At 46.6% G+C, this 25,737-nt stretch overlaps 1 protein-coding gene across 7 annotated transcripts in view; it reads left to right on the top strand.

The window, feature by feature from the left end:
* Positions 1 to 25,737, top strand: part of Znf536 (zinc finger protein 536) — a 436,688-nt gene that overhangs the window by 254,426 nt on the left and 156,525 nt on the right. For 5 of the 7 annotated variants that reach the window (XM_048791005.1, XM_048791007.1, XM_048791006.1 and 2 more), the window contains exons 5-6: positions 17,305 to 17,457; positions 22,984 to 23,058. In XM_048791005.1, the coding sequence (XP_048646962.1) occupies positions 17,305 to 17,457; positions 22,984 to 23,058 (228 nt within the window). The remainder of the gene's footprint in view (positions 1 to 17,304; positions 17,458 to 22,983; positions 23,059 to 25,737) is intronic. The other 2 variants (XM_048791009.1, XM_048791011.1) reach the window with 1 other exon arrangement.

Raw genomic sequence — 25,737 nt, 5'->3', positions numbered from 1 at the left:
CCCCACCTCCGAGGGGACACTACCCTCTTTTGGCAGGTTGCCACTGCTGCTCTTATTCTGGGACAATTTTTTTTCTTCACTGAGACCACCCTTTTCTGCTCCTGAAAGACACACCTGCCCCCACCCGCCTGCCTCTCCAAGGACTCCCACTCTGCATCCCAGAAGCTTGTGTCTCAGGCCCCCACACTGCAGCTCTTCTTGACCCTCTTGTCCTCACCGTGTCAGGAACCCTCCCTGATAACCTCAGCCTGTGGCAGGAGTCAAGAGACCTTTACTCTGTCGGCTCTACCCTCACGTGGACTTCTTATTCCACCTCAGTTTTCTCACCTGTTCAATGGGATGGTGATAATTCGTACCCTGCAGGGCTGTTGTAAGTGGATTTAGATCATACAGAGGATGCAGTTAATGAATGTCAGTCTCTCTCATGATAATGATCGTCATAATGGGTTATGTTAACACTAGTTCCAATTTTAGTGTGATTGCCGTTATACTCGGCATATTTATTTTGTCCTTCTTCATGCATGTGAAGCTCCTTTAGGGTAAAAATCTCAGCCCTAGTCTTCCTCACTGGAAGTGTCTCATGCTGTGGGTCCAGAGCTGGAGCTTAGCAAGAAACAGAGCCCGGGGGCACTGAAGGTACCTCAGAGTGTCGTTGATCAAACAGGGCTTCCTGGGACTCATCCCTTAGCTTCAGATCCATGGCGGACAAAGTGGAAGTGGACACAGAATTGCTTCCTGCTCTTTCTCTTCCCAGAGAAAAGACGCTTCCAGAAGGAAATCAAGAATGTTCATAAATGGACCCAATTGAGAACCTGAGATAGGTCAGCTATTTGTCCCCAGGGGCAAGGGCAGAAAGGAAGAGTGTGTTCTAGTGACGTGTTTGCAGTAGCCTGATTCTTTAAAATGAATGAGGTCCGTGGAGAGAATTGGGCACCTCAACGCAAGATGCCTGGGTTAGTCTGGAAAGTTCCAGATGCCTCCTCCACCGTCCACCATGGTGCTCTTGGGCAGCCTCTCTTTGCACAGGCCAGTGGCCTATTGTGGTTCCTTTGCCGCTGTCTCAGGCACTTCATTCGTACTTGACAGGTGAATTAACTCAGGAGTTACAGGAGGGGAACATGGAAGCCAACACGGGGGGCCCAAACGCGGCCAGAAAGAGGCCGGAAAGTCTATAAAGTGTTTTGAGCGACTTGGTTGGGGCCGTCTTTCTCCTTAAAGAGGCCCTATGAAGAAAGCCCCAGAGGAGATCATAATGGTGTCTTTCACAATGGAAAGGTCAACCTACATGTGTTTATTGAGTGACTCTGTGGGCCAGCCCTCCGCCCGGCTTTGTCGGTGATTACGAGACAGACAAACCCACGGGGTACTCTTGGTAAGCAGGCTGGAATCAAAACACGTGATGAAAATTAGTGAGCAGTCCTAGGCAGCAAGGCACTGTGTTGAAATGTTGGGAAAAGGTGCAGAGGGAGGAGGTGTGCTGGGGAGGCCGGGCCAGGCTTTGTGGCAGCCACAGAGAAAGGGGAGGAAGCTCCTGAGGGGGCAGAAAGAAGATCAGGCCTCCCAAGCCTGCAGCAGGTGGGTAAAGGCCAGCTATGGTGAGGGACAGAGACCCCTGGCCCAGGTCAGCAGGGAGAAGATGTCACCACCCTCTTCACATGGGACATACCACCAAATCCTGTGACATGGTCCTCAAATTGACCCTCCAGTGCCTCTACCTTTCCGATCGCTGCCCTTCCTCCTGAGGGCTCTTTGAAATTTGATTAAGGTTCTGAGCACACGTTTCAGAATTTCTGGATGCAATTTGGTATTATAGCAAAGAAAGCAGAGGATATTTGCTATCACTTTAAAGAATGTTTCTTTCCCTCTTCCTCTGAGTACCTGACCCCACAATCATCGCTGGCTTTGAAATAATAGACCCATCATAATTATGAGAATTAGTCTGGAGGCTTCTGCCTTGTTTGCTCAACTGAGGTTATTAAGAGTGTTTTTTAGAGGTGGAAAGGGCGTCCGGGATCCTCTGGGCTAAGATGGCAAAATCAGAAAGAGGCCTACAGGGTGGAGCTCCGATGGGGAAGGGGATGGCTGGGGAGGAAGCCCTGACTCCTCAGTCACAGCAGCCATTGATCCTTGAGACCAAGGACTGGCTTTGGGAGTTGGCAGAGTTTCTTAGGGGAAGCTAGAAACCCTGACCACATGAAAGTGAAATGCCCCAAAGTTGTAGATGTTATAAACAAATTTAGCACCTCAAAATCCTGTGGGGACAGGACCCTTTTCCTAGCCCTGCAGATTACAGAAGTGGTAAAAGAGGCCCAAGGGTGGAATAGAACTTGAACTGAGTCATTTGGACAGTGGGCACTATGCATCCCTTCCACCTCCCTGCTCCAGGTCCATCCATTGAGCTGTGTTGTCCACAAGTGTCAGCCTAATACTCTCCCATTAGTCTGCTGCCCACCATGCTTCTTTCTAGAAGCTTCTGCACGCCCATGGCCAGGATCTTCTCTTGGGTGGCTTCAAACCCACTGCGCAGAAGCCAGATAAAGTCGGCGCTGCAAGTGCCCAATGCTGCTGTCACCAGGCAGCTGGCCTTGTAATGTCCCTTTGCAGATGTTGGGGCAAGAGCAATGAAGCAGCCCTGGGCAGCAGGCAGGGAAGGCCCAGTGCTCTGGAGGGTGGCTTCAGTATCCTTAGAGGGTATTAAAGAAACCGAGATATAGTTAGTGCAGAACTCTTTCTTTGACTTAATTTATTATAATGTATGTGGCTAAAATGTAGATCACACTGCTGTTTTGGATCTCCATTTTGATTCCCAAAATTGCAATCATGATAGGTGGATTATAACCGTGCTTTAACATACAGATGAGGAAATGTATTCCTGTGCCGTTTCCCCCTAAGGAGAAGACAGAGGATAAGGGGCAGGAGTTTTGAATAACCTTGCAACATTTACTTGTCTCTCCCAGTTATGGGATAGAAATTAGCATCGCGGATCATACGCACTGTGCGCACAGTGCTGTTTGAATATTAGTGCACAGGGGTTTCCAAAGGGAAGGAGAAAGTGATTTTTCCATATGAAAGAAAAAGTCACCAGTATCTAGCAGAGCAAAGTGGTATCGTCTTGTCAAATTGTGACTTATTAAGTGCTAACTGTATGCCAGGCACCTTGCTAGAGACTGGGTGCACGGGTGCCACAGCTAACCAGGCAGACCCAAGAGTTGTTGTGGAGTTGATAGTGGGTGGTGCCCACTAGGGGTGAGCCAGGGGAGAGGGATGGAGGCTTGGGGGAAGCCATGAGCAAGGCTGGGGGGCTGTGGGTTCTGGGCTAAGGAAAAGGAACATCCAGCAACCACCACACAGACAGAGAGCCCAGCATTCCTCCCCATTCTGGTAGTGCATGTGGGATGCCCCCAAGAACATATGTCTGGACAGAACTTTCCTTCAGGCTCAGAAACTCAGTGCAAGTACCCAGGTGGAACCAACAGCCTGATGTACTGCCCCGGGGCCTGGACTCTGCTTTCTCCACCAGCCACGGTCCTGGGCCAGCAGCCACCCCACCGATCACATCCTGAGATGCTGTTTGCACAAATCATTTCACCTGTCTCACGTGGCCCAGCTCTGGGGTGGGGCTCCTGGGAGCCTTCAGCTTGCTGCAGAGTCTCTGTGTGCATGACAGGCTTTGGCTGGGCAGGTGTGGACAGGGAGGAGCCTTGAGGTGGGAGGAGTTTGGGGCAGCCTTGAAAGGCACAGGGGGACAGGTGGGGCTCCAGGGACACAGGCCAGTTCTCTTCCTCCTCCTCCTCGGGCCTGAACTCTGGTGGTGAGAACTCTGCACTCTGAGAAGCTGGACAAGCAACGGGCTGGAGCCCCAGGAGAAATGACTAGACTGGCAGAGGACAAGGAAGTGGGAACAGGTTGCACAGAGATCAGACTTCCTTTGTCATGTGTCACCTTCCTTTCTTGATGCGAGCCACTGCAGCCTCTACCCTCTCAAAGACAGGCCATCTGGACTTGGTGTTGGATCTCACACTGTTAGAAAGGGCTGATCAGTGGAGGCTCATTAAGTACCTAAAAGGAAAAGGCAGCCCCCCCTCCCCCTTAGATCACACTGTTGGGAAAGGGCTGCCCAGAACTCTCAACGCCATTCACTCAGTCACCAGTGTTTACTGAGTACTCACTCAGTGCCAGGACACTAAGGGACATGGGAGTGAGAAAAATACACCTCATTCCAACCTTTAAAGAGTGGACAGTGTCATGGGGGAAAAAACATTAAACAGGTGATCCCACACATATGTATAGATCGAGCATCCCTTAGCTGAAAATTCAAAATCCATAATAGTCCAAAGTCTGAAGCTTTGATGTGATACACACCTGACCTCATGCAACAGGCCTTAGTCAAAACAGAGGTGCTGAAATTATTGTATGAAATTATCATCAGGCTATGGGCAGAAGGTTTATGAAACATATACAGATTTCTTATTTTATCTTGGTCCCAGCCCCAAGATATGCCATTGTATATGTGCAAATATTCCAAAACTCCGAAAAAATATAGACCCCCAAAACACTGTTAGTCCCACGTGTTTCAGATGAGGGATACTCAACCTGTACTAAGCACAGACTCTAACAGGTGTCCTGCAGGTAAAGTTCTGGGGTGACTGAACTGAACCAACTTAGTGTGGAAGGTCAGACAACATCTGACCTAAGCAAGTGTCACTGGAGTGGAACCTACAAGAATAAGCAGGATGACTCAGGCTGGAGGGAGGTGGGGGTTCCGAGCTGGTGTCTGAGGAAAGAGTGTGTGCTGAGATTATGAGGTGTGATGGAGATTTCCATCTGGCATGCCAATAGGGCTGGCATAAGGAGTTTAGGATGTTCTGGAAACGCCCCGGACAGACCCAGAACAGCTGAGCAGGAGGTGTGGGAGCAGCTTCAGAGCCCTCTTTAGGCGTCATTGAGGAAAGTTCCCAGGAGGGATCACAACATTGTCCCTCAAATCCTATCATAGTCCCATGTCACAGCCCACTGTCCACAGACAGCTCTGAAGTTCTTTCTCAGTGTTGGGGTTGAGCTGTCCTGGGACAGAACATGGGCTGGCCAGGGGGTTCTCTCAGGATACAGATTCCTCATGTGCAGGACTGATAGGCTGACCTGTGTAGTTGTGAGCCAGTGGACATCCAGACGAGTGGGACACTAGGCACAGGTGCTGAGAGGCAGCTCCCCGTGTCATCCACCACCAGTTATCTTCCAGATGGAGCTGGGGACATGAGGCTTGAGCTGCTGTGACCTATCTACCCCACTTCTCCCTGCTATGCGAATCCCCTACCTTCCTCCCAGGTCTTCCTTCCCCCAGGCTCTCACCGACTCACCTCAGAGTGATGTTTGGAGGACAGGTGCCTAATGAGCTGTAAGTTCAGGGTTAGAGAATGGGGGAGTGTAATGGCTTGCTTTACCTATGTAGGTTCCTGTCACAGTGGGTTGATGGCACAATGCACCATGACAATATAAATCCTACTTGGAATCTGCAGGGGAGGGACCGACCTTGGAGGGCCCTGTGTGACTCCATTGTCCCTGGCCTGTCATGCTTTATCTATGTTTTGGACCATCTGGGTGAGGCAAAAGGCACTGCCCATTGGGAAACTACAAGATTTCTTTCTCCTTGTGATCTCATTTGGTTTTCATCAGGGATTGTAAAATAGGTGTCCTTATTTCCATCTGACATTGTTAGGGGCTGGGCAAAGTCAGAAACCTTTGCAAATACATAGTTTAGATGTGGCAGCACCATATTGGAACCCAGAGTTGCTTATGACAGAGCCAGGGGCTTTCCCGATTTGACCTGGCACCACTGCAGGCATTAAAGGTACAAAGGTCTTACACAGGCACTACCTGTATTTCAGGAAATATGCTGATTCTTTTGTGTTAAGCACCATTATCCAGTGATCCACTATTACAAACAAGAAACTTGAAGTTCAAGAAGCGTTAACAGTTTGCTCTGATCACAGAGTTAGCTCTGGCAGAGTATAGATTCGAACTTAGATCGAACTCCGAAGTCAAACAAGCCTCAGTGTTATGAGGTGTTCTAATGCCCAAACTGGTGCCTTCAGGTGGAATGAACATCTGCTTATGTGTCTCCCAGTGATTGGGGAGGGCCAGACCTTCTCTGTGCACTTTTGGGGACTATGTGGATGCTGCTCAACTGCCTGTTGCTCCCCTCCCTCCTACACAATGAGGGCTGCTGGTTCTTTTTCACTAGTTTTAGGAGAACTTGAAGGACACATTCTTCTTGTCTTGTCAGTTCTTTGTCACTGATTAAAATTCCTTTGGACTTGTCTGTGGGATTCCCAGAGCCTAGAAAGTTCCCTTTGAGAACTTTGCCAATGCTTAGTTACTTCTGTGATCATAGGAAGAATGTCCAAACTTGATCCTCCTGCATGAAACTGCCAGCTAGGGCAGCTAGCTCTGGAGCTAGGGCTAGTTCATTGATTGACACCTCCATTCCTCATGTAGTTTTAGAGACCTTTTATGTGCTGGGGTGTAGGATGGGAGAATCCATGCCTGAGTCCTATGCATTTTTAAGGCTAGAAAGAGAACTGGTAACAGAGAAGGACACAGTGCATGCTTCATCTAACCAACAGCGCTAGCTGAGGGCCCACTAGGGATGGGATGTGGCGCTATCCCAGGTTTTAACTTGGGAGGGACATGGTCCAATTGATAATTGAGAAAGATCACACAGGTAGAGTCGGTCAGGAACCACCAGAAATAAATTCACACTCCTGCCAATGGCTACAAAAAGGGAAATCAGGGAAAACTTTGCTAAACGCGTGACAGTCACGTTGGCTGAAGAGCTCTGCCCTTTGAGCAGCCTGAGACATCAATCTTGTCGGGGGCACTTGAGGCTGAATCAGGAGGGCCATTCACAGGGCATCAGCTCTGGTTGCCATTTGTCAGCAGCAGGTACAAACACAGGGGACAATGGGGTGGTCTCGGCTGTCTCCTTGGCTCCTCCGCTCTGTGGCTTGAGCCAATGCTGAAGGCTTTGTCTTTTGGAGACCCACCAGCTGGGCAACAGATCTCCAGAAACATCTCTGTGCTGAGTCTGATTGGCAGAGCTGGGTAGATTTTTTTACATGCCAAATAAAATATTTATTGATAAAAGGTATTGAAGAATTCGGCATTTATTCAAAATAATTTTAAATCTTGATTCAATGATGGTGTCCTTCTGATAAAGATCCTCAAATTAAAAGGGCTAGCTAAGTCCGTGTAGCTCAAAAATGGCAGTTAACTTCAGAGCTGGCAATTGACACTTGTTTTCTGCCACTGTTTACTCTTCAATAAAAAATGCATATTTACCATAGCAACCTCCTGGTCACGTGGTGCCCTATCTTACACGCTACCCTCTAAAACAGAATAGCTTCTTAAAGAAACACACACAGCCTAATAGGCTTGCTTTTCAGATGCAAAAATGTGTTCTTTATAAGGAAGCCCTCTTTCCTGGGATTTAATGCTAATAAACGCGTCATCTTTATAGAAATCATTTCCATCCCATGTCTTAAATTTTAGGACATTCATTCTGGAAGCCTAAATAAAATTACTCTTGGAAGGACTTTTGATTATCTTGAGGGTCTGCCGATTATTTTAATACGGTTCTAAAAATATATATGTATTACATATATATATATACTTGCGTTCGCACACGCTTACATATATATATTAAGCGGCAGTCATCAGCATCATCTGGAAGGGAGTTTGGTGTAGATTCTAATGACCTGCCGCTTCATCTGTGATTAAAGATTGTCATCTATGCAAAGCTCAATTGCAGCCTGAATTGTTTTTCGCTGTGCACTTGGGAGAATTGTCTGTGTTCAAGCTTTGGAGAAACTGCTCCAACCTGGACTTCTTAGAAAGGGAACATGGACCCTCCTTCTGGGGTTTTGAATGTGTCTGAGTCCACAGAGCTGGTGACCACAAGTCTCTCTGCACCCCATGGCAACCTTGCATACAGAATGTCACTTTGGCAGTATTCATGTGAAAGACCATTGTTAACTGGAGCTTAGCCTGTGCAGGGCACTGTGATAAGTGATTTATGGACCTTACTGTACTCAGTTGTTTGAGGTATGGATTATAATCCATCTCTGTATATAAGGAAACTGAATCTCTGGGAGGTTATGAACTTTGCCCAGATTCTGCAACTAAGAATTGGTGGAACTTGTGCTGTTTTCTTTTTGCAGTACAGGGATCAAACTCAGGGCCTCACACATGCTAGACAAGTGCTCCACCACTGAGTGGCATCCCCAGCCTTGGAACTTGGTTTTGACCTGGGGCCTTTTGGATTGCAAAAACCTCTCCACTCATTCTGTATTTTGAACCTATTTATCAGATTTAACTCTGGAAGTGGGGCTGAGACAGAGAAACTATTGGGGAAGGATTGAGTGAAGGGCACCTTCTATTCCAGATATTCCCCTGAGATTCCCAGGTGGCCTCAGTGTCAATCAAATTATTTGAAACTCCCTTCCCAAGCCTGGCAGCCTCATACTCCTGGGCTGGGCTCAAGTCAGGGCTGGCATGCCACAGGTTCCTATAGATGCCACAGCCCTGGGGAGAAGTGGTGTGGCTGTGTCCAAGCTGTGGTCAGTGCCCCTAGCGATGCATCTGAACTGGGCCTGGCGGATTTTTAAAATTCCTTTCAGCCACATGTAAACCAGTATGAAAAACAAGAACATATTGTGAGTCTTTTATGCTTAATGGCTTTGGGGGAAAATCCGATTGTGAAGTGAAGCAGGGCTCTCTGTGGCGAAGTGGCATTGTGACCCGAACTCAGTGGAGGAGAATTGCCCAGACCCCACGCCCCGGCCAGCCAATCCGACTGCAGCGTGTGCATGAGCCATTTCATAATTATCTATCATGAATGTCTCCGTGCTGCCTTAATAGATTATTTAAAATGGTGCATGTACCTCCCGTGCAACCCCAAGTCAGCCCCAAACCATACATACGTACAAGCTGGGAGAGGTAATTGCTTATCATGTATCTCTTTGTTCCAGACACTTTTATAAAAGAGTATGTATTATGTATGGTGTGACCTTCAAATGTCAGGAATGTGTTGTGCAATAAACTGTCAATATTTGTGGTTATAAGGTACTAGATGACTTTTACAATAATTGGAACGGCTATATTAAAAGCTTGGATCACTCAGCTGGTTAAAGAGAAAGACACAGGCCAGCGTTCATCAGGGACTTGCCTTCTGCCAACTATTAAATGAAAGATATTGCAAGGTGCTTAAGATGTCTTCTTTGTTTAAAAAAGAATATGGCAAAACATGTCTCCAGGGGAGACGTTATCTCCAAATCATCCTCTCTCCTTTCCATGTGCGCGATTCCCAGGAGAAAACTCAGCTCCACAAGTTATGGCGACTGACCAAATGCATTTTAAAAAAGATTGGTCCAGCTGGTTCTCGGTGTCATTTAGGTAAGAATTCCTGCAGTTAGATCTCCCCCGATCTTCTCCCCACCCCCACTCCCACCCATCTAGGAGGGGGCTGTAAATTATCTTAAGAGGATCTTAAAAGCTATAGTTTTTTTTTTTAAAGAAAATAAATTATGTAGAAATCTTTTGGGAATTTATGCTTTACTGAAAGTAGAGCCTTCTATAGTTTTCTCTAATTTTTTTCAGAGAGAAAGGAGTACTTAAATTATGAAAAAAAGAGGAAGATATAACAAATATTTTAGAAAAATTATGATAGCATCTGGGTCATAGATTACCTCACAAATATGTGCTCTGGTGTGCCCTTCTATGGACTAATGTCTCTTTGTGCTTTTGTGGGCTGTTTCTTTTGGTGCCCTTTAGCCAGGAATTGAGTATATGCAGTGGCAGAAGCTGACTTTTTCAGCCGTGGACCTTCACGTTCTGAAGAGCTTACTCATGGCCTTGATGTTTATAGTTTCGCATTTGTATTTTCTTCCACCTAAAGATAGAGAACTGGGACACCTCCTCCAGGAAGCCTCCCTAGTCATGCCCTGCCTTCTCTACCCCTTTGCCTCAGACTCCCAACCCCAAATTCTTGCACTGAGCAATCTGAAGCACTTCAGATACGTTTGACTGTGTCCTAGGACCATTTCCTCCCAGGCTAATCAAAGTACCTTTCCTCTCACTGGAGCTGATCTGAGCATCTAAATTCCATTTCTCTTGCCTCCTGTGATTCTTCAGTGTATTTAAGAGAGTATTTATTGAGCACCTTCTATGAGCTGAGTACTTGCCATGTGCTAGAGATATAATAGTAGACAATAAAAACTGGACCCTGTTCTCTCGGAGCTCATGGTTCCAGGGAGAGGACAGGCAGTAAGCCGCTCAATATCCAGGTCACTACAGTCTGCAAGGGCCATATGTGCTCTCAAGGAGCCTACCAGGGAGAGAGCCGTCCTGAGAGCCAGGGACTGGGAGGTTCCTTCTGTCCAATAGGGTGGTCAGAAGTGGCCTCCTGAGGTGGTGTCTTTTGGATGACAGTCTGAATGAGAGGTCTCCTTGTGAGTTCTGGGGCAGAGAGTTCAAGAGGAGGGGCAGCAGGGGCAAGGTCCTAAACAGGGAACCAGCCTTGGGAGCTTGCGGAGAACGGAAAGACGGAGGCTGGAGCACAGGCAGGGGAGCAGGAATGAGGTCAAAGCAATAGTGGGGGCCCCTTGGAGAGGGGCTTGGGGATGTCAATGAGTTGGAGATGATTTTAAAAAGCAATGAATCCAGGAGCCCATCTGTCCCTTGAAAGAACTAGAGGCTGATCCAGGGGACAGCATTTCCCTGGGCTGTTTTGCAGATTTGTTGTTCTCTCTGCTTCTGCTCACCAAGGCCAGGTTCGTGGGTGATATTAATTGTCCTGACTCATCCTTAGTGGTGTCTGGACTGGGCTACAGCCCACTGTCTCTGACCAGGACAGAAGGAGGAGGGTTGTGCAAAGCCCAAAGAGCACATCACACCTGATGTCACAGTGGAGTCCGTGAATCCCACACCCTACCTGCTACATCACTGGCTCACAGTCCCTAGGCTGCTCCCAATCAGCTCATAGCTGACCCTCAGAGCCACAAGAGCCGTCAGCCTGAGGATTATAGGGGATACTGTCAACAGTGGCATCACATAATACGGAAGGAAAGAGACCCCCATGGGTGGCCCAATCACCAGCAGGAGAGTTTCATAGACTCCCCAGGCGATTAAGAAAGGGCTCTGGGCTTGGTCAAACCAGAATCACATTTGGCCCACAATGCTTGATTTTAAAGCCCTTGTGTATTTTAAGGGAAATTTAATCCATGTGTTTCTGATTCATTTTCACTTAACTCATCAAAATGTTGCTCTAGAGAAGCTATTTGAAATCCAAGTATCTTATATTTTCTGTCTTTAAAAAAAAAGAAAGTTTTAGCCTCTTAATGACCTATTTCCCCAATAGAAATCCTGTCTTGCCAAAACCAAGATAGGATTGGAGTTCTGCTCAGCTTTGAGTTTGGGGTGAAGGTGGGAAATGGTGAAACTGTGAACATTCCACCTCTCACCTCACGTGCTCTGGGGCCAAGGCCATTCCCCTGTTCCCAATAATACCCAAAGAAGTAGGCTAGTGCCTTCTTATAAGTGGGCATTCTTTTTTTTTGTAATAGCTCTCTTTTAAACAAATAATTTCACCAATCCATATGAATACTTAGCTGGTTAACAGGACTATATATGGCCGTCATAAAACTCAGAACTCTGATGGAACAGTAGAGACAACAAGTTAATACTGACCCAAGCCACGAGTTATGTCTTCCAAGATCAAGTAGGGTTGTTTACAGTGATGTGACAATTTTATGCATGCCATTAATTTTAAAATCATTTTTCAAAACCAAAGGAGGCCCCCTTTTTTTTGACCTTGGGCAAGTTTCTTCACTCTTCCCCTGGCCTTTAGTTCTTCCTCACCCAGGCCCCTGGGTGAGGCTGTTCTTGAATCTTTACCACCTTGATCACTGTTTTTCTCAAGCCTACTAATTTTAAAGTTTTCAAATTCAGGGAAAGTGTTAAGCTTTTAAGAGGAACTATACATTATTCCTTAGGACTTTCTCCAGGGTGTTAGTTATTTAACACCCCTGAAAAGATCTTAGCATGCTGGTACATGTGGGCAAAGACACAAGAGAGAGGTGAAGTTTGGGGGTCTTGCTAAATAGCCCCTCCCCTCTTAATCTCCACAAATAGATTTTTTTCCCCTCCATTAATGAAGTGAGAGCCGTGCTTTTGAGATCTCTTTACACAAGGTAGACTTTCAGAATTAACTGACAAGTCATCAGGGAAAATGTATTTACTGTAGAACTGGAAGTTCCACAGAAATGAAAATACCATGGCATTGTCTGCAATGAAGAAATAAACGCCCACATGTACAGAGAGCACCATTCCCTCGTGAGGTTGCTGGGGTGAGTCTCCATCTACTGGGTGGATTTCAGCACCACCATCACCGCCATCCATACCATCATCACCACTGTCATTTTGGTTTTAGCAGAAATATTTCCAAAATAAATCCTCTTGGGAGTGTGAAGGATCAGGCTGTTTAGCAGTAGGATGAAGTAAGAACTGAGAAAACAGGCAGAACTTTTAAAAATACCTGTCTTTCTTTTGTCTCACGTTGCTTCTTTGGGTCTTGGCTCTGTCTCTCATTCTGTGAAACAGGACTAGCTGAGAGATTAGGTAGAACCCAGAACCCCTCATCAGTAGGTCTACCCCTCTTAGTCAGCTCCTGACCACCTCCCACAATAGCAGCCTTCTAAATCTCCGTGGTTTAACTTTGCCAAGATTTATTTCTCATTCCAGCAACGTCTGATTTGGGTCGGCTCCCACCCATCTGGTGATTCCCCTCTCTCAATCCTTGTGCATCTGGGGAGGAAGGGGCAGAGGTGCGGGCTTGCTAAATCCTCTGCATTGTTTTCATCCGTTGGTGGAATGAGTCACCTGGTCTCCACTTAGCACAGAGGAAGTTGAGAAATGGAGGGGTCCATGGAATATTCCAGGAGTATTTATTGTCCCTTTGATGGTCATTTCTTTCCATCTCTGGAAGACTCATCTGCAGTTTCATATTTAGTTCTGGAGTGAGGTTACTATGCGGCAGTGGGCAGCCTGGGGTGGGCTTGGGTTCTTCCAGCATCACAGGATTACAGGAAACCAGAGCTGAAGGACCTGGTAGGTCCCTGGGTGAGGAAGAACTAAAGGCCAGGGGAAGGGTGAAGAAAATTGCCCAAGGACAGGCAGGCTTCTCTATCCAGGAGGAAAGGACTCCACCACCCAACTCCTGAGACAGCCTTCTCAGCAAACAGGCCTATTTTAAATAAACCAAGGAAGTATGTTTAAAGATAATCTTCAGGGAAATCTGCCCTTAAGGTACAAAGGAATTTTATAAACCAAGTTTTCAAATTCTAAACATATCATATAATAATAAGGTTGAGTGTATAATGCGGCAGCCATAAAATTCGAATCATGTTTGCGTACAGCAAGATAGCCAGTCTCAGGGATGGCGTTGAACAATCACTCCAGTATCTGGACTCTAACTTTTGTGTCTAGACTTTAACTTTGAAATGTTATTTGCTTTTCCAAGCATCTCTGTGTCTTTCCAGTACTGTCAGTTTATGGCCTACTGGATGATGACGGTTCTAAGAAGGTCCATGGCCATCTCTCTCCACACCCCCCATCTCTTTCTTCAGCCCACAGCTGTGGGTTTCCTCCCCCTAGGAAGACGCAGGGAAGGTATGCTCTTTAATGTCAACTTGACCTAGGCAAACTTGCAGTACACTTGGAGGATTCATTAAAACAAGAAAATGGAAATACAGAAGGCATGGTTTCTGACCTTGAGAAGATGAAATTAGTAAGGTCTGTTGTCTGATGGCCCCTCACTCCCAAATAACATATTTGTGAAACAAAACTTGAACTGGTTTGGATCTGTCTCCTCTCTTGTAGCAAATAAATAACTCTCTGCTTGTAGGCGCAGAGGAAAGCTGGCAGAGTTATTGCTTACCTTTTTCATCCCACTGGCCCTAGGCTGACACTGTGGGAAGAGGGCAAATGTAGCCTGGGTGTCTCTGGAATATCACTGGTGGCACCCATACCTAACATTCAGTGGGGTCAAAAAAGGAAACGGCATCCTCAGGAGCTATTTCCCAGCCATTTCTCCACCATGCAAACCCCAGAGCACAGCCAAGATGAGGGTGTGTTAAGCAAAGGCCACCTGTAGCCAAACGCCCCCCTGCTAGGTGGAGCGGCTCCTCCTTTCTCAGATGAGCAGGTAGGATTAGATGGTCAGTTCAAGGCTGTCCTCTGACCCATGTCCACTTGTAGTCTACCCAACACACTTAGAGAAAGTGTCTGATAAAAGCGAAAAGAAAAACTGCAAGTTGGATGAAAGGAAATTTAAAAAAAACAAAAACAAAAAACAAACTCAGACCAACCCACAGGTGGTCTGACCAAGGATCACAGAGGCACTTTTTCCTCAAACCTCTTCCTTTCTACCACCTGCTCCTGGGAGTGGCATCCAGGGCCAGTGGCTGTGTGGTACGGCAGGCCAAGCTGTGGAAGTTGGTCTTGCAGTTTGCAAAGGGACAGACTTTTACACTCAGGTAGAGACAGCATTGGGAGCAGGGCCTCTTCCCTTTTGAATGGGGCTCTCTGGGTTCTGGGCAGGGCTGGGTCAGCACACACCCACCCAGGCACCAGATTGGACTTATACACAGGGCCTGTGAATGTGCGGTCGGGCCAGAACTTCCCCGGCCTTCACTGTACTTGGCTTCCAGCCTCTCTGGACACTTCCTGGGACCACCCACCTTCCCCTTCATCGTTGCGCAGAGTTTGTTTTTCTAGGAGGATTAGTCTAAGAGTAAACTCTATAGGCCTCCTGGCCCTCCCAGAAAAAAAGGCCATTCCTGTGTAAAGTGAAAATTAGACTCTTAAATCTGCAAAGAAAGCTGTTTATCTTACAAATTTATTCTTTTTATTGGGCCACACATACCCAAGATAGAAAGATAAAAGGGAAACAGATACAGGCCATCACGTAGAGTGACATATACCGAGGCGCAGCTCATCCCCAACTTGTGTAAAGTCTTCCAGAGGAGCGCGTCAGTCTTGTCTCGATATTTATCTAGAATGTGCTCTGGACGAGCACTACCTAAACTCTCCAGGGGAAATATTCCCTCCGTCAGCTCTCCTTCAGCTTTTATTCAATAGCCGCCACCTTGCTGCTGTTCATAGGGCAGGGGTGGGTGGGGAACAGGACAGGAGGACCTGTAGGAACTTACCTTCAAAAGTCTGCACCTGCCTGCCTCTACCTAAAGCCAACATCCAGGACACTTAAGTCCTGTTAATAATTCAAACCGACAGCTGGGTGGCCTCTGAACTTCAATTGGGCACCTGAACTATGTTTTGAGTGGCACTTGGGCAGAATTTTAATGAGGATCATGGTTGTTTAAGCTGACCTCATGGTCCCAGCACAAGGAAAACTGGGTACTGCCGGGAGACAAAGGCAGCAAGTTGTGCATTGGGCTAGGAGGAGATGGGTAGGAGGAGCTGGTATTTCCCCAGTTTAAACCTTGGTTGGTTAACTTGGGATTGACAACTGTCTATTGCTCTTCTGGGCTGAGGATAAACCACCTCTAGAGCAACCCCTGGAGACTCGGCCTGCTTTCATTTAGACGACCACTAACGTAGCGCTTGGTGGGGAGGTGACTGACTTTGAGTTGTAGACATGGATGAGCCTCGTCCACCAAATGCATTTTGCATTTGTACAAAATGGTGAAAAAAAAAAAATGCCTCTTCCAAATGGCTAGAAGAGTTGGGAAAATTAGGATTAAAAGTGGGGTTTTAATGAACTTTTCCAGGGTGATTATCTGGTCACACAAAGGTCCAAATTCAAAGGGTGCTCCAAGCCCAAAGCTCTTCTACAGTTGTTTGGAGCAAACATTCAAATAAGAATAAAGCGTGTTTGCCTTCATCTTGTTCATGGTCTATAAGTCTGTCCCTTCTGGCCGTTAGCAGAGAACACCAGGAATGGATGTTGCTGAATAGAAGCAATTTGCATTTTCCATTGCTTGGAAGGTACAAATTTTATTTATTCTCCTCTCTGCAGAACTCACAGATCTGCTCATTATCTCAGAAGGTCCCCTTGTTCCCATAGTGGGATTTACCACAAGGCCTAGAGGGTGGACCAGAATCTACGGCAAGGACCCTGCGAGCCCCCGGAGCTTGGATTCTGGGCCAGGCCTTCAGCTTCCAGCTCTGTGGGGAGGCCCATGAATCAGGAAGGAGTCCAGAGAGGGCTCCCTTGCCTCCCCTCCTCAGAGATTCCAAACTCCCGTCCTGTCCCGGGATGTTGCCTGGGGCGGCAGTGTGATATGAGGCCTTGGATACTGCAGTAACATATCCTCCAACCACCAGATATTTTCACAGTTTTATTTACTATTATGTCCCATCATTTCTGTGCAGAAGGCAGCCGTATGTAAATTTTATTCCATTTTCTAATGGTTTGGGTTACATAACAAATAACAGCAGGAAGGAAAATTTGTATTGATACTTTACAGAGGAACTTCTCAAGTCACTGCATGGAGATTTAAATGCAGGGCTCTAAGTTTATGGGAGTTTTGCAGCTGAGTTTCTGCACATGACTTCGAATATGCCACTATATGTTTATCATGGGCTAATTGTGGAACCGCATTTCCATACTTTTTCTTCTCCCTTTCATGCGATTACACCAGCCAGCAATGGATACAAGACTCTACAAGGAAGAAATGATCGGTTTTGGATAATTTTCTTTCCTGTCCCAAAATAGCTGTATGTCTGCATGTCTTAGGGAATCAGCTGAGACCCTTTCTTTCTTTCTTTCTTTCTTTCTTTCTTTCTTTCTTTCTTTCTTTCTTTCTTGGTTGCCAGCTATAATGCAAATCTGATTTCGATCCTATAGTGAACTCTCCAGCTAGCCCATATTATAAATTAATCAGATTCCACAAACACCCACATTTTTAAACTTTTGGAAAAAAAAATATTTAATAGGAACTAAGCAAAAGAAGAAATCAAACCAGCTGCTGACACAGCTGTTTCTTCTCTTGTTTAATTCAGTTCAATATAAAGGTACCATATGCTGCTTAAAATGATGATAGGAAAGATGAAATAATTTAAGAGAATAACAAGAAAATACATGAATTGTCAGCATTCTGTCAGATTTAAAGAATGAAATAGACAGGTGTAGTATTGACATGTTTAACTTTGTGTGGTGTTAGCAGTTTTGGTGTGAACAACTTCTGACATGTGCTGAAGTGATGTGAGAATCCTTCTCCTCCACTGCAGACATTGGCGAGGAGGCTGGGAGATCCGCTGGCGTCCAGCAACCGGCGCTGCTTCGCGACAGGAGCCTGGGCTCGGCCATGAAGGACTGTCCGTACTGTGGGAAAACTTTCCGGACATCCCATCACCTTAAGGTCCACCTGAGGATACACACAGGTGAGAGATCTGGGTGCAGCTGGGGGCACAGTGCCGAGGAGGAGGTGTAACCACCCCCCATCCTCGCCTGGCCGTGTTTCTGGCCCAGGTCCACAACTGTGTCAGTCACTAACACTGGAACGTCCTCAACTGGCCTGTCTACATGGCACTGGGTGGGTCAGTGATGACCCGAATTTCCTGATTTGGTGCTTAACAATCATGGTAGAAGTGGTGGGACCCACCCAGCTTGCCTCTCTTAAGTTCAGAAAGGATTAAGAAGCTCCTTTGGCCCAATCTGGTTATAAGGCCATAGCTGGGGCTAGACAGAGAGAGAGTGTCAGTCTTCTCAGGCTACATGAAGTGGAGGTTGGGGGCTCCCTGCTCTGTCTCCTTAAAGAAAACATCAAGACACTCTTAACCAAGCAGAGGGAAATGGTTACTGGACTGCCCTGGCCACTTCTCTTGTTTCGGCATCCTACTGGCCTCCTGAGTGAGGACTTCTCTTCTGCTTTCTTCCTGGTCCCTCAGATGTTATCCTTTTTAGCTTTTCTGCTAGTTGTTTGTACGTTGCCAATATTAAAAAAAAAAAAATCTATCTGAGATATGGACACCTCCATTTTCTTTGATTTTTCTCCTGACACTTTATCTATTGGAGTATGAGCTGCTTCAGAGGATAGACAAATATGCCATCTATTTTCAAAAATAATTGTGGTCTATTTCCCAAGGAATCAATAATGCTCAGGGTTGTGCAGGGATATCAAATACATTCGGGCCTTGTCTGCATCGTGTGGCTAAAGACGAAGAGCCCCCTGACATGGAACCCCACCTGGTGCCCACAAATCTCCCTGACACCAAGAGGAGCTCTGGGGACAGGTGACAGTGTGCCACAGACGGCCTTCTCATTGATAGTCTGGGTGTGGTGAGCCTTGTCCCTGCCCCTGCCTGTCCTGGAGCACGCCTCTTATAGCGTCATCCCAGGCCCCAGAGGGATGTCTTAAAAGTATGTACTAGGTCCTGCTTCTCTCCCAGAAGTCCCCTGTGATCTGTCCCTATGTCACTTCTGACCCCATCCTGGACCATTTTCCATCCTCATCCTCTTTCTGAGACACCCTCTTCCTGTTCCTCCAGTGCAGAATGCCTGTCCCTGCATTTGAAGACACCATCCCTGACTTCCCTGTCTAAAATATCCCTCACACACCCTGCCTTATATTTTTCTTCATAAATTAATACATTCTGAACTGATCTTGCTTGGTTTAATTTTCGCTTCCTAATGCGCTGTTGGTCTCCCATCCAGCAAAACCTACGATTTATGAGGGTGGCAGTCTTGTCCACCTTTTTAATTGATATCCTTTCTATAAACTCCGGGGCCTACAAGAGCTCCTCACACCTAGTAGGGGCCCAGTGAGTCTATCTGAAAGGTTGATTGACAGAACCCAGCCTGGAGTGAGTGAGTGGCCCTCCTCCCACCCTCCCTGCAAGGTGACATTGGGTCAAGTGCAGGAGAGAATGTGGTTCATCTTGCAGGGAGCATGTGAACCCATCAGAAACCACAATGACAGTCAGACTGAAGTGCTGGATCCCTGGGGTGGGGGAGTGGAATGGAAGACCTCCCACCCCCCACAGTTCAGGGAGAGGTCTCTTCTGACAGACCAACAATGCATTCGCACATTTTATTGTCTCTGTTCATGCACCAGAGTATGAGCTCAGTGGGAGCAAAGGCTTTTGTCTGTTTGTCCATCCATGTCTTCCATACCTATGACAGAACCAGGCTCACAGAAGGCACTCAGAAAGTATTTGCAGAACGATTGAACTAGTAAGGGAGTTAGGGAAAGGAGCCAGTGTTAAGGCGGGCCATCTTGGACACCTTGTTTTTCATGCCAATGTCTATTTCTTTTCCTACCCAGGTTGGAGCTGGGGGCTCCTTAAATTGTGTAGCTCTGAGACCCACAGGCTGCAGCACAGGGATGCTGTCTGCAGGGTACCCACTTTCTGCAGGACAGTGGAAACGAGGCCAGGTGCATCTTATGCTTCTATCCGATATGAATTCAGCACCCTGGGCTGGGTTTGCCGGGTGGGTGATAGGTCACCTTGGGTAAGGCTGGCCTTGCAAGGGAGAGTAGATCAGCAAAGCAAAAGGCTCCTCAGTGCCTCTCAAAGAGGAGCATCACCGATTCTGTGGGCCCCATCCCCATCAACCTGCCCGGGGGGAGAGTGGACACTCCACAGAGTGCATCTGGGAATGTTAGGAACAAAGCTGCCAGAAGTCTGGTGAGCCCAGATGGAAGCGAACGGATATTGGGATATTGCTTTCTGCCATTTTAAACCTTGAGGAAGATCCTTTTTCCAAACCTCTGCCTTGCAAACTTCTGAAGTTTGTGACCAATCGTCTTAGGAGACGCTGAGAGAGGCAAGATGGGAGAGGTATTCCAGAAACTTCCTTAGAATAAGGGAGAAAATGAAAGAAGCCATGGAAACATCCCATCTCCACCAATGCCAACCCCCTCGGAAATAGCATTTGCTGTGTTTAAAAAGCAGAATGGTAACCAGATAAAGATCAATTTCCTTTTTATCTAAGAACAAAGAAGTTGGAAAATGCTTACACTTGTGCATTTGAATAGAACAGAAAGTGTTCCGTGTTATAAACCACCGAAGTAAACATCCATTATGACAATGTAAAAGTGTAGATTACACAAGTAATTAAAAATCAAAATCAAGTTATTTGTTAATAAATGATTTCATGGGGCTCCATTGGTTGAGATGCCCCCAACTGCCTTCCCCCTTTGCTCCTTGTGTTTTCGTAATTTCCAAATGACATGGCCAGCAGACAGAAGTCTAGAAAGAAAAATACACATTCTCCGAAATGTCATCTTCTAAAGTTTTCCTACCGTGGGCTGAGAGGAGTGCATTTAAAAAATCCAACCTGTAATAAATACATTTTAATTGGTTGGGCTATAAGAGGTCCCATTCTCTGTATTTTTCTGTCATACTCCATCCTTATTAGAAGTCTTGATCGAATGACATCAACTGATAAAAACCATTTTCCTTTCTTTTCTCCACTGCATTAACTTAATTACTGCTCTTCTTTCCCAACACCTGTTTATTAGAGGCGCTGAGTACATTCACTAGTCAGATTGCTCTGAACACCTGCGGGGTGGGGACAGCCTGCACGTAGCTAGGATGTTTCTGCTGTCCCCTGGCTTCAGCCAGATCTGTGAAGGGCATAGGGGAGGCACCTGCAGGACCCTGGGAATCCCTAACACCTGACTAATCCTAGAGGATCCCCCTCAGTTGGGCAGCTGAGGGGAAACTAACCCTCTCCTCTCTTGTATTACCCTGGGCTGATTAGGACCGGATCACTGGACACAGGCAATGTCTCTTCTAGAGCCCAAGAGCTGTGATTCAAATTCAAAGGCAGTCAGTGCAGAGTACAAAGGAGTTTGTGTCAGGGTTATCCAGAGAAAGAGAACCCACAGGAGATTGTGCAGCCATGTCACAGAATGACACTCAGTTATGACAGATGGAAGGTACACATTATCATGGAGCCCGAAACTCCTATCACCTCCTGACATCATCTCTTCCTCACACAACATCCTATGTGTTTGTGGGGATGCTGGTGTAAAAAACCTACTGCACTCCTAGTTGTATAAATGTATAGCATATCCAATTATGTACAGTATATAATTTTTGATCCTAGTAACAGGCCACTATATAACTAGTTTATGCATTTCCTATACATTATTTTTTATTGTTATTTTAGAATGTAATCCTACTTACAAAAAAGTTTACTGTAAAGTAGTATGTGGTGTCATGATGGCAGCAACCCCATACACCTTGTATGTACTATAGCTTGATTACATCAAAAGGCTAGGTCAAGTGATTGACCTGTACCATCTAGGCTTGTGCAAGTTCACTCTGTGATGTTTTGCACAAGGATGAAACTGCCTAGTGACACATCTGTCAGAATGTGTCTTTGTTGTGAAGCGGCACATGACTGTGTGTGTTTAAACATAACATTTTTGATAAGAAACTGGCTCATGCCATTGTGGAGGCTAAGTCTCAAGATGTGCCGTTGGCAGGCTGGGGGCCCAGGAGAGCCAGCGGTGTAAGTTTCATACTGAGTCAGGGTCAAATGCAGAAGACTGATGCCCAGCTCAAAGACAGTCAGGCACATTCTCTCTTCCTCAGCCTTCTGTTCCATCCAGGCCTTCCATCAACAGATTGGAGGAGGCCCACACACCCTGGGGAGGCAACTCACTGATTCAGGTGTTAATCTCATTCAGAAACACCCTCACACACATCCTCAGCATCACCTTTAACCAAATATCTAGCTACCCCGGGGTCCCACTCAGGTGGACACACACAATTAACTATCATAAGCATGCAGAGGCAAACATTTAGTCAAAATATGCAGCTCGAGACAGCGTTGTCCCAAGCTCTCTCTCAAGGTTAGCCAATTATCTCATTATTGCCTGCCCACAAATGCACTTCCCAGTGTCCCCTTCTCCGGCCCCAACTCAGGGAGGTGAATGCTTAGGGATATTCTGGAGGTGGTCAGGAGGCAGGCAGGTGTTCCTGGAAGACTCGAGTGTGTGTTTTCCCCCCAAACCCCCTGAGATACTCTAGGCTGGATCCACTCAGGTGACCCACCGGTGTGAGGGTTTCCCAGGAGAGTGCTGTGGTCTCAGGAATGACCATTATAGAGAAATGTAATAAGCAACCTCACTCATGATGACTCAGAGGCCCTAAAGTTCAGCATCTAATTAAAAATAAATCTCATTACTTTTTTTCCCCCCTCTCAAATTATGCGGGTGGCTTATTAATCTGGTTTTGATGTGCTGCACACACTGGTCTAGCCCTGACTTGGGAACCTCTTTATGAGAATGGATCCGCACAGGGTGGTTTTCCTGGGGTATCAGCCACGGTCGGGGGCTTGGCCTTGGGCTGAAAGGCATGCCTGGCACTGCCCACTCCCCAGGGGCTGCCTCTGTGATGTCGCAGCAGGGTGCTGGCTGAGTGGGACACAGGGAGATGTCTTCCTGGCCTTGCTGGCTTTCCTGCCACCAAGCATGGGGTTTCCCTTCCATGTGGGACCAAAGAGAGTGGTGGAAGTGAGAGATTTCTCCCCTGAAGCCCTGGAGGGGCTGCACCCGCAGTGGGAGTTGGGGAGAGCTACGTAGCAAGAGGAAACTGGCTGACTGAATGCAGAACAATTCAGCCCACGAGGACAGGGCAGCAGGGGCAATCAGCGGCCACAGCCTCCTCTTTCCCTGCACTCCTAGGTGCAGGCGCTAAGCTGGGCTCTGCATATCAGTTTGCCCCTGATCCTTACAGAACTTCACGATGACCTCAATTCCATCCCCTGCACCATTGCAAGGGAGGACACCTAGCCTCAGTGACAGGAAGTTGTCCAGTTCTGTATTACAGGCTGCAATCTGGTTGTCACCCAGAGTGCCATTCTCGTGACCACTGCACTGTATTGATGTTGTTAACTTTTCTGGGTGAATTTCCTGCTTGCTTTAGGGAATTAATGCAACATTTCTTTAACAGCGTGTGTCCACACCATAACCAGCAGGAGAGAAGGAAGTGACTTATACTCACAAGTTGTGTTGACGCAGCCTCCAGGTGACTTAAAAGGGAAGTACTGTGCACCCCGGCTTCTCCTTTACCCCTAACTCAGACTGGCCCGAGGCCAGGACTCCTTGACCTCTCGTGCCTCAGTTTCCCCACTAGCACAATGAGCTTAGGGAGGTGGCGAGGCAGGGGAACGGCCAGGGTGGCGTGTGCAGATACCCTGACCCCTGGGATGGATGGCGGGGTGGCATTTCTCCCTGTGGCATGGAGATGGTCAGTTTCTTGTGCCATCCTAGAAGCTGCCTCTCCCCTCCAAAAGCTTTCCAAGCACTGACGGGCACATAAATGTGGGTGGAAATGGAAATTTTCACTAACCTCATCCAGGTGCCTTCTGTCTGGGGTATACGTACCTTCCTTCTGATGCCACCATATTTCTTCATCTCCATACGGTAACCAGGCTGTTATAACACCTTGAACAAATATGAAAGCACACTGAATACATTTCCAAAAATGAGTTTGCTAAAACGGAAGCTCTTCCTATCTCCTTTCCCCCAAAAGAGAGGATGTGGTACTGTCCTCAGTGTGGGAACAGCCACATGAGCAATGGTTTTTTTAAAAAAAAATCTCCAAAAAGAAGATATTTTTTTCTTTTTTTGTTTTGAATCCAAGCTCCACTGTTTTTCTATTTCTAAGACAAACTGAAAGCCCATTTTGTTCCTCCACAGTCCCTCATCCTTGCTCTTCCTGCCTTAATGACATCCCAAACTTTTGTTGAAAATAATTGATTGAATTTAAATTTCCTTAAAAGTTTAAGAGGTAATGTTACAGTATAAATTTCCTACCAAACACTAAGTAGGGAAATATCCATTAGTGAAATTAACTACAGTTTCTAGGTAGCTAACAATGTGCCGTATACAGTAGGGCATGGCTAATGAACACTGCAGTGGGTGATATTTCATTATACAAATTAATGCTCACATTTTAATGGGAAAGTCACATAATGAATCTCGGCTTCAGTGACAGCAATTAGAGACACAGATTGTCCCCTTCTGGACAAGGCACTGTTTAGCAATAAGCAGCTGTGAGAAAAGTCTTCAGGTTTACAACATATATATGCTTTGGGGGAATTAGTGTACAATTTATATTAATGTACTGAAGCTTGGCTGCAAAGGCGCCACCATATTTATCTCTCCTGGTATTAACTAAGTAAAGACATGTAGGAAGACTAAATAAATATCAAATGGAGGATGCGAATACGGGAAAATACTCCGTTCCCCAACTTAAAAGTGAAAATATGTTTGGAGATTTTGTTAAAAAAAAAAAAGAAAGAAAGAAAATAGAAGCATGAATCACTTCCTCAAAGCTTAATCAAGGGGTTTCCAAAGAGAATGATGTGAATCCACCTGTTATTTTCAGAGAGGAGCTGTTGGGAACTTGCTGTGAGTAGCTCCAAAAGAGCTCCCCAGAACAGTAAGGACTCCTTTGGTCTCTCAAGTGCAAAGTGAATCTTCAGAATAATAAAAGATAGGACTTTATAAAAACTGACATAGTGAACCGACTAAACCACCTGGTTACATATTTCTAAAAATTTAGGAGTGATGATTCGGAAGAAGTTACCAATGATATTCCGGAACTGAATATCTGTCTTATGCCACAGGTCAATGTGAGGCCAGCTCAGGTCAAGGCGGTGCCAATCATTTCATTAGTGCACTGGAATGATGAGCTGATTTTTTTTAAAAACAAAAAATCATGAAGTTCCTTCCTAGCAAAACTCTCTTTTCTGGAAATGTATTCTTTGGATCCCCATCATGTTCCTTTAAAACACTGTGAGAGGGTTCTCTACAGAAAGCCACCAGTGTCCTCATCGGCTACCTCCAGTGGGTGATTGTCCCCTCCTGCACATCCTTGTCCCAGGCACAAATTTCAAACTGGCTGCATGGTCCAGACCTAGACTGCAACATACGACACCATGGTCTTCTCAGTGTTTAAAAAGTTTCAAAGTAGTCACCAATATATAAACATTGAGATGCCATATACAGAAATCTGAAAATGAGGACTTCCTAGAGAACTGGAGATCCAGGTGCCCACAGCTGGTTAGAAGCGAGAGGTGACTGCTCTCCAGAAGAACCCTTCGGCCCCCTCCCCGCTGTTCCCTGTACTCTACCTGACTCTGAAGGCACATGAGTGTGTGGCTCCTGCAACAGGCAGGCATAGAGATGGCAAATCCCAGACTGCATGGAGGTGACTGGAGGGCTCATGACCCCCTGGAAAGCTTGAGGCAATCTGAGGGACCTCCCAGGAGATTGGACTCATTTATGGCCTAAGTGGCCAATCATTCAAATAGACAGAGCTGCTGGCAGGGCCCGGAGTAGCCTGTGCCACAAGGCTGCACAGGGAATGCCTGTCCAAGTCTCAGGCAGAGTCCAGTCAGCTGGGAGGGGACCGGGCAGGCCCACTGCCTGATTCCTTGCAGAAGTCTGGTCATGTCTGCAACCTGGGATTTGTCAGTCAGCCCAGAGCTCTTGGGTTGAAGAATGTGTCCAGATGCGGTGGCTTTGACTGTGAAGCAGCTCAGCACAGGTGGACTCAGCATTTGTCTGTGCTGGCCAAATGGAGGAGCAGCCCTTGACCACACCTCCGAGTCTGCTGAATGTGCTGAGAGGTCTCTCCTCTCAGTAGTTACTGCACCCCATCTAGGCCAATGTTGTGAGAAGTTTGCCTCCTGAGCAC

The sequence above is a fragment of the Marmota marmota genome, unplaced genomic scaffold (assembly GCF_001458135.2).
Source record: "Marmota marmota marmota unplaced genomic scaffold, marMar, whole genome shotgun sequence".
Taxonomy (NCBI): domain Eukaryota; kingdom Metazoa; phylum Chordata; class Mammalia; order Rodentia; family Sciuridae; genus Marmota; species Marmota marmota.
The sequence above is the reverse complement of the archived record's forward strand: the minus strand, read 5'-3'. Positions and strand labels throughout refer to the sequence as shown.